The following is a 16,377-nucleotide window of genomic DNA, read 5'->3' as shown; positions in this document are numbered from 1 at the left end:
GGTTAATTTTTTAAAAAGTTTGTACTTCCCTGAAATGATACATGACCAAGACTTGCATATGTCTTATTATTTGACAAAACAGTTGAGCACAATATTAGTCCTGAAAAGGTGTTCTGGATTAGTTACAATTTTCAGGAAAATTAACAGGTGGAGAGTATTTCCTCCTTTGCTAGACTGCCAATCCATAAGCATGAGTCCTCAAAACAATATCTTGACACCTAACAGAGACAAATTTGCACCTTAACTAATTATATGCACCACTCACTAAAGATGTTATAGCACCAATATCTACATGAAATGTGAAAGTCATAACTTAAGCAGCCCCACACAGCAGATTTCTACAGATTTAATTTCAACATATAACCAGAACATATTTCCCTTTAGACAGATTTTGAAAGCATTTTGCTTGCACCAAGGCAAGCTTTCCTAAACATAACTGTCATCATAATGTATTTTCCTAAATTTTCTAGCTAGGTAAAAAGAAAGGAGATTTTGAAGACCTCCAGAGAGAGTTTGAAAGTATTAAGTGAAACACTGTCCTTTTGAAGGCCCTCAAAAGATTTGTCCCTCTTGCTTGACTACACAGAAAGAAAAAAAAAAAGAAAAAAAAGAAAAAAACAACCACCCCCCACCAAAAAACCCCACAAAACAAAAAAAAAAACACAAAACACCAAAAGAACCCCAACTCTCAGCCACATATTTTAGTAGGACTGTTTTAGTGGACATCTAAGAATGTAAATACTTCAGCCAGTGAGACTGAATTTCAACCTATACAAATTGATTATGTTTTTCCCCTTTTCTTATTCTAGGATGGTCATGCATGGTAATCAGCTATTCCAAGGCCAAAATCTTCTGAATCTTTCTACAGATCAGACAGCCTGTGTAAAAGTCACTATAACAGGAACCTACTTCCAGGCAACGTCTAGACAAAGTAGAAAGGCTACAATACTAATTGCAAATAAAGATGAACTGATTATTACTTTCAGCACCAAGTAGGGAATTACTTCAGGAAGACCATTGTTGCTGTAATATCAAATATGGCTCTTCACATAAAAAGAGTGTCACTAATTGTCTGTCTGTATTTACTTTAAGCTGAGCTAGAAGCAAATAAGAAACAGATTCTCAATGTTGTGAGGTTAAGAAAAATTCTTCCTCTAAAAATGCTGAACTAGGAGAGATTTATTTCCAAGTCATTCAAGAAAAGCAGACAGAAGGAAAGACAAGTAACTCTTCAGCTGTGTTGAGTAGATAATAGGTATTCTTTAGATCATGAATCATGCTTTGTTTCCAGTGTTGCAGATTTGCAGAGATGGAAGTCTGAGGGATGAGCACATGAGACTCAGTTGTTCTCGGTGATATTTTTCTATTTGGACTTTTACCTTGCAATTTGCAATTGGTTTGGATATGCCAGTTTAAGACACTTCAGCAGAAATTCCTTTTAGGACAGAAGTTACCCATTACTCATGAAAACAGTGTCATTGCTACCCATAACATTTCTTATTAGGACAGCCAAATACTGAATCTGGATTCCCCCCCCCCCCCCATCAAGTACATTACTTTTATATTTGAGAGGAAAATGTCTCTTGAATGGCAGAACAAAACAATCTTTAGACAAATAGTTTCTCAAAAGCAATTAATGCTTTGAAAGCTTGTTCTACAACTCACAAGAGGAGGATATTCTTAATTTGTAGACAGAAGTTAATTTAGAATTGGCAACAGTGAAACCACAAAAAAGGACGTTATCATGAGATCCAACATCCAAAAGCAGAAGGGACCAAAAAGGGATGTGTCACTATCTTTAAATAGTGAGAATGCAATGAAAATATATAACTAGCCAGAAAGACATAGCCCTAAAATAAAGGCCATAAAAATCCATCAAGAAAAAAATCAAATGAAAGCAATGACATATAGCAGTGTACAAGGCCGAACAAAACCCTCTCCATTAAAAACAAAAACTAAACAAAAAAAAACCACCAGCCAATGACTGAACTGCAAAAACTTGAGAGAATGTAACATGAGCAAAAAGAGAAACTTGACCTTCTAAAACCAATTAAGATATGCTACAGCAGGAAGAAAAAAAAATATGTAGGAAAACCTACACACGTGTGTCTGTATGCGTCTGCGTGTTCTGACTTCTCAGCTGTACCACAAACAGAAAACTTGAAAAATGAATCAGACCTACTGGATAACCCAAAAAGGAAAGGGAGAAGGAATGAAGCAAATAAGAGAAACAAGCACTTTCTTTGTACTAAGTCATTCCTTTAAAGGTCTGCATGAAGATTCCTATCCTAAAGTCTTTTTTATTATACTAAATATGAGTTAGACTAAGAAGTGAAAACGATGGAAGAACTGGAGGAAATTCATCAGTAAATAGTCACTGGCCCACCAAGCTTCACACCTAAGTGTTTGAAAAGAACATTAACATGAACGATCTGCATGTATTTGCTAGCACCATATTATAAACAGTAGCGGCCAAGATGGAGAAAAGGTGATAAACAGGTCTATACAAAAAGGATTCCAAAGTGCATCCAGAGGACTGTTTATCATCTTAAAATCACCTTAAAATAAAACTGGTTAGCCATATGAAGCACCCAGAAGAGTTTACACAAGCTGTATTCTGCTAATCTTTTGAAAGACTTGAAAGGAGTTATTACGATAGTGTATAAAAAGGCATAAGGTGTTGCTGAAGATTGTATTAAGGGATATAAAGAGGTTTTAGGGTGATGAAAAGTAGTTTCACAAATCAAAATCTAAAAAGATGAATTCAAAGAGCAGAGGTGAATGGAAGATTTTTAACCAGTTAAGTACTAGGTTCACAATCTCCTTTTGTAGACACTATTCAATATACAATTCATGATTTGGAGAAAGGAATGGGGTGGAGGGGGGGAATACAGAGGGCAATGTTGTTTATATTAACGAGAATAGGATGGGGTTATGACAAACTTCAAGGGGACTTAAAAAGCATCCGTATGCATAGTTAACAAGATGGTGAAGAAAATTCAAGATTGTTAGATGTGAGTTAACGCACATCAAGACAAAAAAAAAAGTGTTATAAAAACCCATACTACATGATTCTAAAATAGCCATCGAATCAAGAAAATCATTTTGATATTGTCGTGGTTTAACCCCAGCCAGCAACTAAGCACCACACAGCCGCTCACTCACTCCCCCCCACCCAGTGGGATGGGGGAGAAAATCGGGAAAAGAAAGTAAAACTCATGGGTTGAGATAAGAACAGTTTAATAGAACAGAAAGGAAGAAACTAATAATGATAATAAAAACAATAATAAAATGACAATAATAATAATTAAAAAAGGATTGGAATATACAAAACAAGTGATGCACAATGCAATCCTCACCACCTGCCGACCGACACCCAGTTAGTCACCGAGCGGAGATTCCCCCCAGTTTATATACTAGATGTGACGTCACATGGTATGGAATATCCCTTTGGCCACTTTGGGTCAGGTGCCCTGGCTGTGTCCCCTCCCAACTTCTTGTGCCCCTCCAGCCTTCTTGCTGGCTCGGCATCAGAAGCTGAAAAATCCTTGACTTTAGACTAAGCATTACTTCGCAACAACTGAAAACATCAGTGTTATCAACATTCTTCTCATACTGAACTCAAAAACATAGCACTGTACCAGCTACTAGGAAGACAATTAACTCTATTCCAGCTGAAACCAGGGCAGATATGCACACTCCACATGCATCTATGGCTGAAAGGGCCAAAAAACCATCATGATTGTGTGAAAGAAAAAGTAAGTGCAATACTACTTGCCCCAGTATTTTAAGTGTCACTGCAGAAATGAAAAGAACTTCCTAAGACAGCATTAAGGCTGATAAATATTAAAACTGATAAAAAGTCTGGAAGAACTAACAAAGGATGGAATAAGAAAGAATATTCATTATCTATTAGAGGATCTTTTTTTTTTTACCTTTTAGTAAAGCATCTCATCTACTCACTACAGAAAGACTACAATGGTTTTGAAAAATCTCCATTTGATCCAGTCAGGTAATTGTGAAAATTCTGAATTTTGCTTTTATGGCCAAAGCCTCTCGGCGCATTACTAAAAGACCTCAAAAGTTTGAGGCCTACCAATACTCCATTTTCTTCGTGGCTCAAGGCTTCCTCTCAGCTGTCAACGGTATGGTGCTCTGGGAACCAGCAAGACCCATTTACACTGGGAATGACAACAAAATGTGTCACTATTCTCTCCATCTGCTGTCTGGAAGAAACTATAATCAGGCACCTGTACTAACAAAATACTAAAAAGAGAATGAGTTCTAAAAAACCAGATCTTTAACTTGAGAATAATTGCAATTATTGCAGACTACTATTGCAGACTAAAGACAACTGTCTTCAGTTTGGGTAAATATTCTATCAAGGTTACTGATCCCAAAACCTAGAACTTGATAGGAAATATATAAATTATTCTTGAAAACATTGATTCCCTTACAGTTTAATGTTTTAAGCATAGCCATTCATACTTTACAAGTAGAGGAAACTCACACAGTATTTTTTGCATCCAAATAACTTTTCTTGTTTTCAAAGAAAAACAAGTTTGTTCTGCAGAACAAAAAGGTTTCCCTATGGAAATTAAGATAACGTTGAGAACATCAGCAGAGCAAATTACAGAACTTGCATGTTATTTCCAAAGGAGCCTACCTCAAGGTCATTTCCTAAATTAATTAATTAAAAGGTTCAGTATTTGCAAGTTACTCAGAGTAGCTGTATAGCAAAATAACCTGCAAAAAGAATACTACTGCAGAATGGCTATAACCCTGTAGGGCAAAAATTTTAAAATTGCTTGAAAAGTCTATATTTCATAAAAACAATGCATCCTATAAATATTTCTGAAGAACCACCAATCAGCACAATTAAGGTTAATATCTGAGTATTTGGGTTGTATGTTTGAGCTTGAAAATTATCACTATAGCAGAATAATCTATGTATATGCGTAAAAAATTTGTTTCTCATGTACATACACAGAGGAATCACTGGACTGACCAAAGTAATGTCGCTAACCAAGATAATTTTCCTGCTATCTCTCTTTAATTTTTTTAGAAACCATTTTTGGCATTTTTATCAGTAGGGGGCTATTTTTCTTCATGTGCCTGCTGAGAACAACATTTTTATCTGTTCCTTATCAATATCCTTAGTTGTGTTTGGATTAGCAGATCTTTCTGCAAACTTTTTCCTATAAAAACAAACAATAGATTTGTATAACTGTTTTGGGTTTGTGTGGCAGGGTTTTGGTAGCAGGGGAGGGGCTACAAGGATGGCTCCTGTGAGAAGCTGCTAGAAGCTTCCCCGGCTCCAAGTCAGACCCACCTCTGACCAAGGCCGAGCCCATCAGCGATGGTGGTAGCGCCTCTGGGATAACATATTTAAGAAGGGGAACCTGCAGTGGGGGAGGAGATTGGAATGTGAGAGAAACACCTATGCAGATACCAAGGTCAGGGAAGAAGGAGGGGGAGGAGGTGCGCTGGAGGAGGTGATGCCCCTGCAGCCCGTGGTGAGATGGCAGGCTGTCCCCCTGCAGCCCATGGAGGTGAATGGTGGAGCAGACACCCACCTGCAGCCCATGGAGGACCCCATGCTGGAGCAGTTGGATGCCCCCAAAGATGACTGTGACTCCATGGGAAAGCCTGCGCTGGAGCAGCCTGTGCCTGAAGGACTGCGGCCCACAGAAAGGACCCATGCCAGAGAAGTTCGTGAAGGACTGTCTCCCATGGGAGGGACCCCACGCTGGAGCAGGGGAAGAGTGTGAGGAGTCCTCCCCCTGAGGAGGAAGGAGCAGCAGAGACAATGTGTGATGAACTGACCACAACCCCCATTCCCCATCCCCCTGCACTGCTGGGGGGAGGAGGTAGAGAAAACCGGGAGTGGAGTTGAGCGGGGAAGGAGGGAGGGGTGGGGAGAAGGTGTTTTAAGGTTTGGTTTTACTTCTCAGTATCCTTGTTTTGATTTGATTGGTAGTAAATTAAATTGATTTTGTTTTTTCCCGCAAGTTGAGTCTGTCTTTTGCCCGTGACCATAATTGGTGAGTGATCCCTCCCTGTCCTTGTCTTGACCCACAAACTTGGGGGGGGGGGGGGGGGGGAAGGAGTGAGCAAGTGGTTTCATGGTGTTTTGTTACCAGCTGGGCTTAAACCACGATAATAACCTTTTAAGACTTATATTTAAAAATATTTGGTAAAGAACTCCGAATTCTGAAGTTATACTCTTAACTGATGATTAGTCACATCATAAAAACACTATAATAGATTACATAAATAAGGTCAGAAGACAATAACCTATTAAAGCACACAGCAAAATACATTTTCACAAAAACACTTATTAGCATTTTTTAGCTCTAGCAAGGAAAATCAGTTCTATTTAAGAAAACAACTTACAATATTTCCACAAGAAAAAGTACACAAGTTTTCCCAAAATTTTATTTAAAGAGTGACTAGCTTTTCTAAGCTTTCTTTCTTAAGTCAGATAACTAAATTGAAAGAACACTAAATCGTATTAAATACTATATCTTAGCTGTTTCTGCCACCAATGCTGAGCCTCAGGACAAATTCACCAATGTCTGCAAAAAACACAGAAGTTCTGGAAATAAGCATGTAGTTACTTTTGACTGTCAGAAATGGCAACAAAATATAGGAAAAATCCCCTTGAAAGTACATACACAGGGCATTTTAGTAGCAAGGAAAGTGATGCTACAAAGATATATATTCACACCAAATTAACATAAAATGTTTATCTTTAAATCCTGGTTCTACATCAAGAGTATGCTCTAAACTCTGTAAGAGCACATTTTTACTAAAAGTGCTTTCTGCAAGTACTGAGATATTTAGAGGTATTTTTTACATTTATGAGGAATAAAGAAATCCACACTTTAACTTGGAGGGGTTTTTCCCCTCTTTGCCTGAAAGCATATAATGTATTTGATTTTACTTATTAAAATATTTGTAAGGTGTATCTATTTGCATTATGAAATTTCAAACACATTAGAACTACAAAATACTAGCTCAAAAGTACAAATAAAACTGATTAAATCGCACCTAGGACAATTAAAGTACCCTAGTATTGCTCTAGTGCTCCTTACTACTTACCATATTATGATGCTGTCATATGTAAAACCTAGCTTTTCTTCAGCATGGCCAGTATTACAAAGAAGCTGAAAATAAAAGAAAACATCTATTACTTATAAGTCTTTAAAAATTACTATGTAAAACTGAAGACTTCTGGCAATGCTTTCAAAGAAAGCTGAGGAATTTCATTCATGACAAGGGGAAACTTACCAACTTCAGACTGTCCTGAGAATTTCTGCTGTCAGTATTCTATGCCTATATACGCCAGACACCCACAAACCTGTGGCCTCATACTAGAGAAAAGCTTGCACAATTGTATAAGCTGCCTACCCGGTCAATTTTTCAACTCCAGATTGCTCCTCTTGCTGCCTTTAAGCTCTTTTCAGAAGAGCCATTAGTTGTGCAATTGGTAACCTGAGCTGAGCTGAAAAAGACTGAAGTCAAAGCAAATCTGCATTCAAAAAGAGGGCTTGGGTAAATTTTGAAGCAAAGATTGACACTGATGGTCCACTATCATGTTTTGCCACAGCAGCACAGGCGTAGAAAAAAGGCACTGCCAAGTGTCCCGTAACTGACATTCAGCCTGTCCTGCCATCGATTCCATAGAATTTGTACTTCTGAAAAAAATCAGTGCAAAGGTTGAATTTATGCACACAAAGACACCAATAAACTGTCGCAAATTCTGAACATTTCAACCATATCTGTCCATTTTGAGCACGAGACTGAAGATTTATAAGTGCAGTTTTTACATCTAAAACTAATCTCAAAAGGAGCAATCTAGTGCATGCCTATATTTTAGCCTCTTGAGAAAAGGAAAACCGTCTGTGGTGGGTTGACCCTGGCTGGGCACCAGGTACCCACCAAAGCTGCTCTATCACTCCCCCTCCTCAGCTGGACAGGGGGGAGAAAATATAACAAAAGGCTCGTGGGTCAAGATAAGGACAGCTTAATAAAGTGAAAGCAAAGAAAAAACAAATGATGTTATTCTCTACTTCCCATCAGCAGGCAATGTCTGGCCACTTCCTGGGAAGCAGGGCTTCAGTACATGTAGTGGTTGCTCTGGAAGACAAAAATGCCTCCCTTCCATCTCCCTTTACTTAGCTTTTATAGCTGAGCTGACGTCATATGGTATGGAATATCTGTTTGGTTAGTTTAGGTCAGCTGTCCTGGTTATGTCCCCTCCCAAGATCTTGCCCTGCCCCAGCCTGCCATTGAGGGGGGCAAAAATGTTGGGGAGACAGCCTTGATGCTGTGCCAGCGCTGCTCAGCAGTAGCCAAAACACTGGTGTGTTATCAGCACCTTTCTAGCTACCAATGCAGAGCACAGCACTATGAGGGCTGCTATGGGGAGAATTAACTCCATCTCAGCCAGACCCAATACACCATCTCTTCTGTAAGAAGAGCTGATGCTGTTCTCCTTTGCAAGAGCGGCAAAGAAATTCCTAGTAATCTCACTACCCCTAGCTAAAATTATAAATACTTTAATATTACGTCCAAATCCCAAAGCACTTTTCCAAGCACTTCCAAAAACTCAAGTGACTAATACCAATTGCAATAGCTTTGCACTTTGTCCTTTTCGAAAGAGGTTCAGTTTTGTGTTCAGTTCTGAGCCAGTGTGGTATTAACAGTTTCTCCTCAGTGAGGAATTCAGGGAGTGTTTGTGCCAACTAGCAAATACCCCTGTTCTAAAATTATTAAAATATATCAAACTCTATGCCATGTTCATGTTCTGTGCCAAGTGCAAGGTCCTGCACCTGGGTCAGGGCAACCCCCAGTATCAATACAGGCTGGGGGATGAAGGGATTGAGAGCAGCCCTGTGGAGAAGGTGGATGAAAAGCTGGACGTGAGCCAGCAATGTGTGCTTGCAGCCCAGGAAGCCAACCGTATCCTGGGCTGCATAAAAAGAAGCGTGGCCAGCAGGTCAAGGGAGGTGATTCTGCCCCTCTACTCCACTCTGGTGAGAGCCCACCTGGAGTACTGCGTCCAGCTCTGGAGTCCTCAGTACAAGAAAGACATGGACTTGTTGGAGTGGGTCCAGAGGAGGGCCACAAAGGGCCATCAGAGGGATGGAACACCTCTCCTACAAGGAAAGGCTGAGAGAGATGGGGTTGTTCAGCCTGGAGAAGAGAAGGCTCCAGGGAGACCTCATTGAGGCCTTTCAGTACTTAAAGGGGGCTTATAAGAAAGATGGGGACAGACATTTAAATAGGGCCTGTAGTGACAGGACAAGGGGTAATGGTTTTAAACTAAAAGAGGGTAGATTCAGACTAGATATAAGGAAGAAATTTTTTATGATGAGGGTGGTGAAACGCTGGAACGGGTTGCCCAGAGAGGTGGTAGATACCCTTTAAAGGTCCCTTCCAACCCAAACTATTCTATGATTCATTATATCTATTCACTACTAACAATAAGAAATTTATAATAAACTAAATGAACAGTTAATTTAAGGCTACTGTAAGTTGAAATATTTAACGTGTTCCATGCTCCTGTTCTACTGTTCACCTCCACCTGAAAAATCAGCATACTGCACAGAAACTCTGCTTTTAAGTAAACCCATTTTATTAGCATGAAGGTTTAAATTCAAAGAATTGGGTTTATGCTCAACAAGTACAAATTCTTCCAAGGACCACATTACAGGTTTTTTTACCACAATTATTTTTCATATTGTGAGAAAAATGCATAGCGGTAATGATGAAATCCAAAGTTGTTAATGAGATAGATTATTAAATTAGCCTGGATCAGCTCCATATTTGGGCTCAAATCTAAGTTAGTTGAAATATTTGGGATTTTGCATTTTTAACAGTGGCTATAATCAAAGATGATTATAAAATATAAGGAAAGTTATTATACAACCTATTTTCCCCCACCTTTCAAATTTAAGTGATAATAAAACTAGGCAATTGCATGCATTAACTGGTTATGATGGTATGTCACTTCCTAGCATCAATCTATTTTTATGTCGTGTTCATGGACTGCCTAAGGCCACCACTGCTGCTTTAGCATTTCCATTGACAAGTTATAAACTCTAAAAATTGGCTGGCAGTGTAAGCAAAACAGTGTGATAAGACAGGGAGTAAAAACAGTTTGTTGTTCAGGCAAGTACATCAATAGTTGTTTAGGCTCATCATTTATACATCTTAAACCTTTCCCCATCACTCCACCCCAGACACAAATGAGAAATCCTAATTTAATATACCAGATTATCTTCAACAGTCTTTTTTCCTACTGAAAAAAAAAAAAACCAACCCAGAACTACAATTCTTATGTAGGGAAAAAATCCCCCACACATTTCTGAGAAAGCTGCTTTTGTGTGGAACACGAGCTTATTTTTGAAGCAACTCTCCTGTCATCGCACTTACCATGTTTCGGTTTGCATCTTAGGCAGTCCTGAAATGAAACTAAAGCAGACAACACATTCCAGGAACCCACCTAACCTGCTGCAATTGCTAAAGGGCATTCAGTTCACTGGACTAACTCTAGTCTAGTCCTCAGTAACCACTCCTTACCAAATACATACAGTGTGGATATTAGCTCCTCAATACCAACTGTTTTCCTCTATATATCCACTCCCATTACACACACACTCACTGATGTAGAATGAAACTTGACCTTATCTCGAAACTCAAACATAGCCATGTAACCTGACGACAGTTATAACTTGAGGAAAGTTTAACCGCTGTGTGGATACAAATTTCTAAATGTGATGATAATTATTATCAAAGTGTGTGATTGTGTCTGTGCATACATGTGAAACATCTCTCAGAAAATGAACAGATAAAATTAGCTGAAAAAAATAAGTACAAAATTAACTACTTTAGCTATTAGTTTACTCGCATTCCAACAGGCCACCATTACTTATGTATTGGCTTTCTTTACAATTTCCACACGGTAGTGTGCTTACAGGATTTCCAGCTAGAAAATCATTTAAAAGATGGACAGCAAGATCAGAATTCAAAATGTTTCAGAGATTTGAAAGGAGTGACCAAACTGGATAAGAAAATTCAATTAAATAGAGGGAACAGCATATCATATCATTCAGGATACCACACATTAAGAGACAGAAAAGTTGAAAGGAGTCCAGCAGAGAAATACAAGATGTCCAGAAAACATTCAGAATGTCAAATACAAAAACAAATTTCAAAAGTAAAGTAAGATCTGTAAGTTACAGCAATCTATAAACTAAATGATTTAAAGTGATGTGGTTTCCAAAAAAGGAAATTTTACCTTTGGAAATACTAATAGGACTGCATTATGTTTGAGATTAGAGACCTTTTTTCCCACTTCACAGGTTGCTCTCAAATCTGCATTAAGAACGAAATTTTGGGCACCACAGTTTAAGAGCAGACAAACTGGAAAAAGTGTAGCAGAAAAATGTACAAGGCAGTGTGGTGGGTTGAACCTGGCTGGTTGCCAGGTGCCCACCAAAGCTGTTCTATCACTCCCCCTCCTCAGCTGAACAGGGGAGAGAAAATATAACAAAGAGCTTGTGGGTCAAGATAAGGACAGGAGAGAGATCACTCACCAATTACCGTCACGGGCAAAACAGACTCAGCTTGGGGAAAATTAACTCAATTTATTACAAATCAACCAGAGTAGGGTAATGAGAAATAAAACCAAATCTCAAAACACCTTCCCTCTGCCCCTCCCTTCTTCCCGGGCACAACTTCACTCCTGGATTCTCTACCAACCCCCCACAGTGGTGCAGGGGGACAGGGAATGGGGTTTACGGTCAGTTCATCACACGTTATTTCTGCTACTTTATCATCCTTTTCAGGGGCAGGACTCATCACACTCTTCCCCTGCTCCAACATGGGGTCCCTCCCACGGGAGACAGTCCTCCACGAACTTCTCCAATGTGGGTCCTTCCCACGGGCTGCAGTTCTTCACGAACTGCTCCAGCATGGGTCCCTTCCACAGGGTGCAGTCCTTCAGGAGCACACTGCTCCAGCATGGGTCTCCCACGGGGTCACAAGTCCTGCCAGAAAACCTGCTCCGTGGGCTCCTCTCTCCACAGGGTCACAGGTCCTGCCAGGAACCTGCTCCAGTGTGGGCTTCCCATGGGGTCACAGCCTCCTTCGGGTGCATCCACCTGCTCCAGTGCGGGGTCCTCCACGGGCTGCAGGTGGATATCTGCTCCACCGTGGACCTCCATGGACTGCAGGGGGACAGCCTGCCTCACCATGGTCTTCACCACGGGCTGCAGGGGAATCTCTGCTCTGGCGCCTGGAGCATCTCCTCCCCCTCCTTCTTCACTGACCTTGGTGTCTGCAGGGTTGTTTCTCTTACATGTTCTCACTCCTCTCTCCGGCTGCCATTTCTGTCTGTCCCAGCAACTTTTTTTCCTTCTTAAAAATGTTATCACAGAGGCGTTACCGCTATCGCTGATTGGCTCAGCCTTGGCTGGCAGCGGGTCCATCTTAGAGCCGGCTGGTATTAGCTCTGTCGGACACAGGGGAAGCTTCCAGCAGCTTCTTACAGAAGCCACCCCTGTAACCCCCCCCCCCGGCTACCAAAACCTTGCCACACAAAGCCAATACAGGCAGCTAGAAAATACACCCATGAAGGCTGAAACATTGGGTTTATTTAGTCTAGGGGGAAAAACTGGCAAAAGTAAGGTTGGATTGATATATGTTTAAAAGGGGAAAAAAATAAGTCACGGAAGCTGCTATAAAGAAGATACTGTTCAGCTGGTCTCAATGCTTTGGGTATTTGCTCAGTTATAAATAAATGTCTAGTCTTAAATATATTTAAGGGAAAACTTTGCCACTTTCTTCTCATTTCAACTTCAAACAACATTAAACAGGTCAATGATTCTGGCCCAAATGCACTGATGTTTGTAGATGGCTGAATTCCTGACAAAGCCAAGTATAACTGTCATGTTTTTGACTGTAACATTTAACAGTTAATATGCATATCATTGTAGTATAAGTTTGAAGGCAAGCAGTACCAGAATACTAATATCTGCTTTTGGCTACATATTGCTATATTTTACTAAAATGTCAATGGATTATCATATCATGTAAATGCCTGTAATTATGCAAATATACTTTATATTTTATATATATTTTATATTAAGTGTATATATTTTATATATACACAATGAATTTATATATTTTAATATAAACACACAGAGTATACTTTGCTTTTTAAAACTGCCTATAATTCAACTCAAATTCAAAATTTTTAATATAATGGTAAATGAATGGGAATAGCACAGAATCTTTGAGTGGATGATTTAATAATAGGACAAAATTATACTTATGCTAGGCCAGAGAGTGACTAATTTACAGTGAAGGTTTTTTTCATGTTTATTGTCAGCTATGAGTTTTTCATGCTACTTGGATGAGTCATAGCAATATGAGTAACACATCAACATGTCTTGGAAACAGTAGCTCAAAACCACAAAACCACAGGAGGTCAACAGCATACACAAGTTGAATGCACACCGAGACCATTCAAATTTATATTTAATAGAACAGTCACAGCAATTGAGCCAGGGAATACCGCCGGGGAAGACAACCGGCCTAGCTGAACAGGGAGATTTGCTGGGACTCAGGAAAAAAAGAAGAGTTTACCATCTCTGGAAGAAAGGGCAGGCAACTCAGGAAGAGTACAGGGATCTTGTTAGGTCATGCAGAGAGGAAATTAGAAAGGCAAAAGCTCAGCTAGAACTGAATCTGGCCACTGTCGTAAGAGACAACAAAAATGTTTTTACAAATATGTTAACAATAAAAAGAGATCCAAGGAGAATATCTATCCTTTTTTGGATGCAGAGGGGAACATTGCCACCAAAGATGAGGAAGAGGCTGAGGTACTTAATGCCTTCTTTGCCTCAGTCTTTAATAGGGAGACCAGTTATCCTCAGGGTACTCTGCCCACTGAGCTGGAAGACAGGGACGGAGAGCAGAATATACCCCCCATAATCCAGGAGGAAATAGTTAATGACCTGCTATGCCACCTGGACACTCACAAGTCTATGGGACCAGATGGGATCCATCCGAGAGTACTGAGGGAACTGGCAGAGGAGCTTGCCAAGCCACTCTCCATCATTTATCAGCAATCCTGGTCAACAGGGGAGATCCCAGATGACTGGAGGCTTGCCAATGTGACGCCCATTTACAAGAAGGGTCCGAGGGAGGATCCAGGGAACTACAGGCCTGTCAGCCTAACCACGGTGCCGGGGAAAGATTATGGAACGGTTCATCTTGAGTGTGCTCACATGGTATGTGCAGGACAACCAGGGGATCAGGCCCAGCCAGCATGGGTTCATGAAAGGCAGGTCCTGCTTGACCAACCTGATCTCCTTCTACGACCAGGTGACCTGCCTAGTGGATGAGGGGAAGGCTGTGGATGTTGTCTACCTGGACTTTAGTAAGGCCTTTGACACTGTCTCTCATGGCATACTCCTTGAGAAGCTGGCGGCTCATGGCTTAGACAAGTGTATGCTTCGCTGGGTAAAAAACTGGCTGGATGGACGAGCCCAGAGGGTTGTGGTGAATGGAGTTAAATCCAGTTGGCAGACGGTCACAAGTGGTGTTCCCCAGGGCTCAGTATTGGGGCCAGTTCTCGTTAATATCTTTATCAATGATCTGGATGAGGGGATCGAGTGCACCCTCAGGAAGTTTGCAGATGACACCAAGTTGGGAGCGAAGGTTGATCTGCTTGAGGGTAGGAAGGCTCTACAGAGGGATCTGGACAGGCTGGATCGATGGGCTGAGGCCAATTGTATGAGGTTCAACAAGGCCAAGCGCCGGGTCCTGCACTTGGGTCACAACAACCCCATGCAGTGCTACAGGCTTGGGGAAGAGTGGCTGGAAAGCTGCCTGGCAGAAAAGGACCTGGGGGTGTTGGTCAACAGCTGGCTGAATATGAGCCAGCAGTGTGCCCAGGTGGCCAAGAAGGCCAACGGCATCCTGGCCTGTATCAGAAATAGTGTGGCCAGCAGGACTAGGGAAGTGATTGTTCCCCTGTACTCGGCACCGGTGAGGCCGCACCTTGAGTACTGTGTTCAGTTTTGGGCCCCTCACTACGGGAAAGACATTGAGGTGCTGGAGCATGTCCAGAGAAGGGCAACAAAGCTGGTGAAGGGCCTGGAGCACAAGTCTTATGAGGAACGGCTGAGGGAACTGGGGCTGTTTAGTCTGGAGAAAAGGAGGCTGAGGGGAGACCTTCTCACTCTCTACAACTACCTGAAAGGAGGTTGTAGTGAGGTGGGTGCTGGTCTCTTCTGTCAGGTGGCTGGAGATAGGATGAGAGGAAATGGCCTCAAGTTGTGCCAGGGGAGGTTTAGATTGGATATTAGGAAAAATTTCTTTACTGAAAGGGTTGTCAGGCATTGTAACAGGCTGCCCAGGGAAGTGGTGGAGTCACCATCCCTGGAGGTATTCAAAGAGCACGTAGACAAGGCACTTCAGGACATGGCTTAGTGGGCATGGTTGACGGTTGGACTTGATGATCTTAAAGGTCTTTTCCAACCTAAGCGATTCTATGATTCTATGAATTAATAGGTAAAAGTATGATATAATTCCATATGTCCAAAATGCAATTATTATACTGTAATTTTGGAAATACAGTTTGAACAATCACTGGTAATATTTGAGGAGACTACTTAGTAGATCCTGGTCTTAGAGAAGCCCTTACTGAAACTGCGTCCTCTGGATTTAGACCCCTTAGCTTTCCATGTTTGTTCCACTGCTGAATGCCCCATAGCAGATATTCTGTTCCTATCTGCTACATGTTTCATCATGAGGTATCAAGTTTTGCCCATAGTGGTGTATAGCTATTTGGATGAATTTTACAGTCAGTCAATACTATATTCAGATTCTAAGATACTTGGGTTTTGCAAAGGACAGCCAAGACCCTAAAATGACAACAGAAGCAGAGCAAGAAATGATGCAAGGGACTATGAATCAGACAGAGAGACTGAATCCGTGAGAGCCTCTGTAGACCCAAAATCAATCCATATCCTAGTGAAATTTAGCAGCATGGTCAAAAGCTAACAGATATATAAAGCAGAGTAGTAGAGCCCCATTAAATAATGATGGAATTAATTTTGAGCAGATTGAAAATATCATTTTCCATATCACTGATGCTATTCAATTGCTAGGGTTAAGCTAAAATGAATTAAGTTTCATTTTGTCCTTAAAGAAGCACCTTTCTTTTTTGAATGAAAAATAAAAATCCCTATAACAATATCTGTGGATCCTTTTTTCTGTTCAGTATTTAAATATGCTTTTAGGTTTAAAAAGGTATGAAGGTATGAAGGATCTCTCAGAATCTAACAGTGGAATAAA

At 40.7% G+C, this 16,377-nt stretch overlaps 1 protein-coding gene across 4 annotated transcripts in view; it reads right to left on the bottom strand.

Annotated features, from left to right (window-relative positions):
• Positions 1-16,377, bottom strand: part of LOC121232865 (rapamycin-insensitive companion of mTOR-like) — a 100,564-nt gene that overhangs the window by 63,159 nt on the left and 21,028 nt on the right. For 3 of the 4 annotated variants that reach the window (XM_041121333.1, XM_041121332.1, XM_041121334.1), the window contains one exon: positions 7,105-7,169. The exons of the other annotated variant lie outside the window; for it this stretch is intronic. In XM_041121333.1, the coding sequence (XP_040977267.1) occupies positions 7,105-7,169 (65 nt within the window). The remainder of the gene's footprint in view (positions 1-7,104; positions 7,170-16,377) is intronic. 4 annotated transcript variants of the gene reach the window in all.

Source organism: Aquila chrysaetos (genome assembly GCF_900496995.4).
Source record: "Aquila chrysaetos chrysaetos chromosome W unlocalized genomic scaffold, bAquChr1.4 W_unloc_1, whole genome shotgun sequence".
NCBI lineage: Eukaryota > Metazoa > Chordata > Aves > Accipitriformes > Accipitridae > Aquila > Aquila chrysaetos.
The sequence above is the reverse complement of the archived record's forward strand: the minus strand, read 5'-3'. Positions and strand labels throughout refer to the sequence as shown.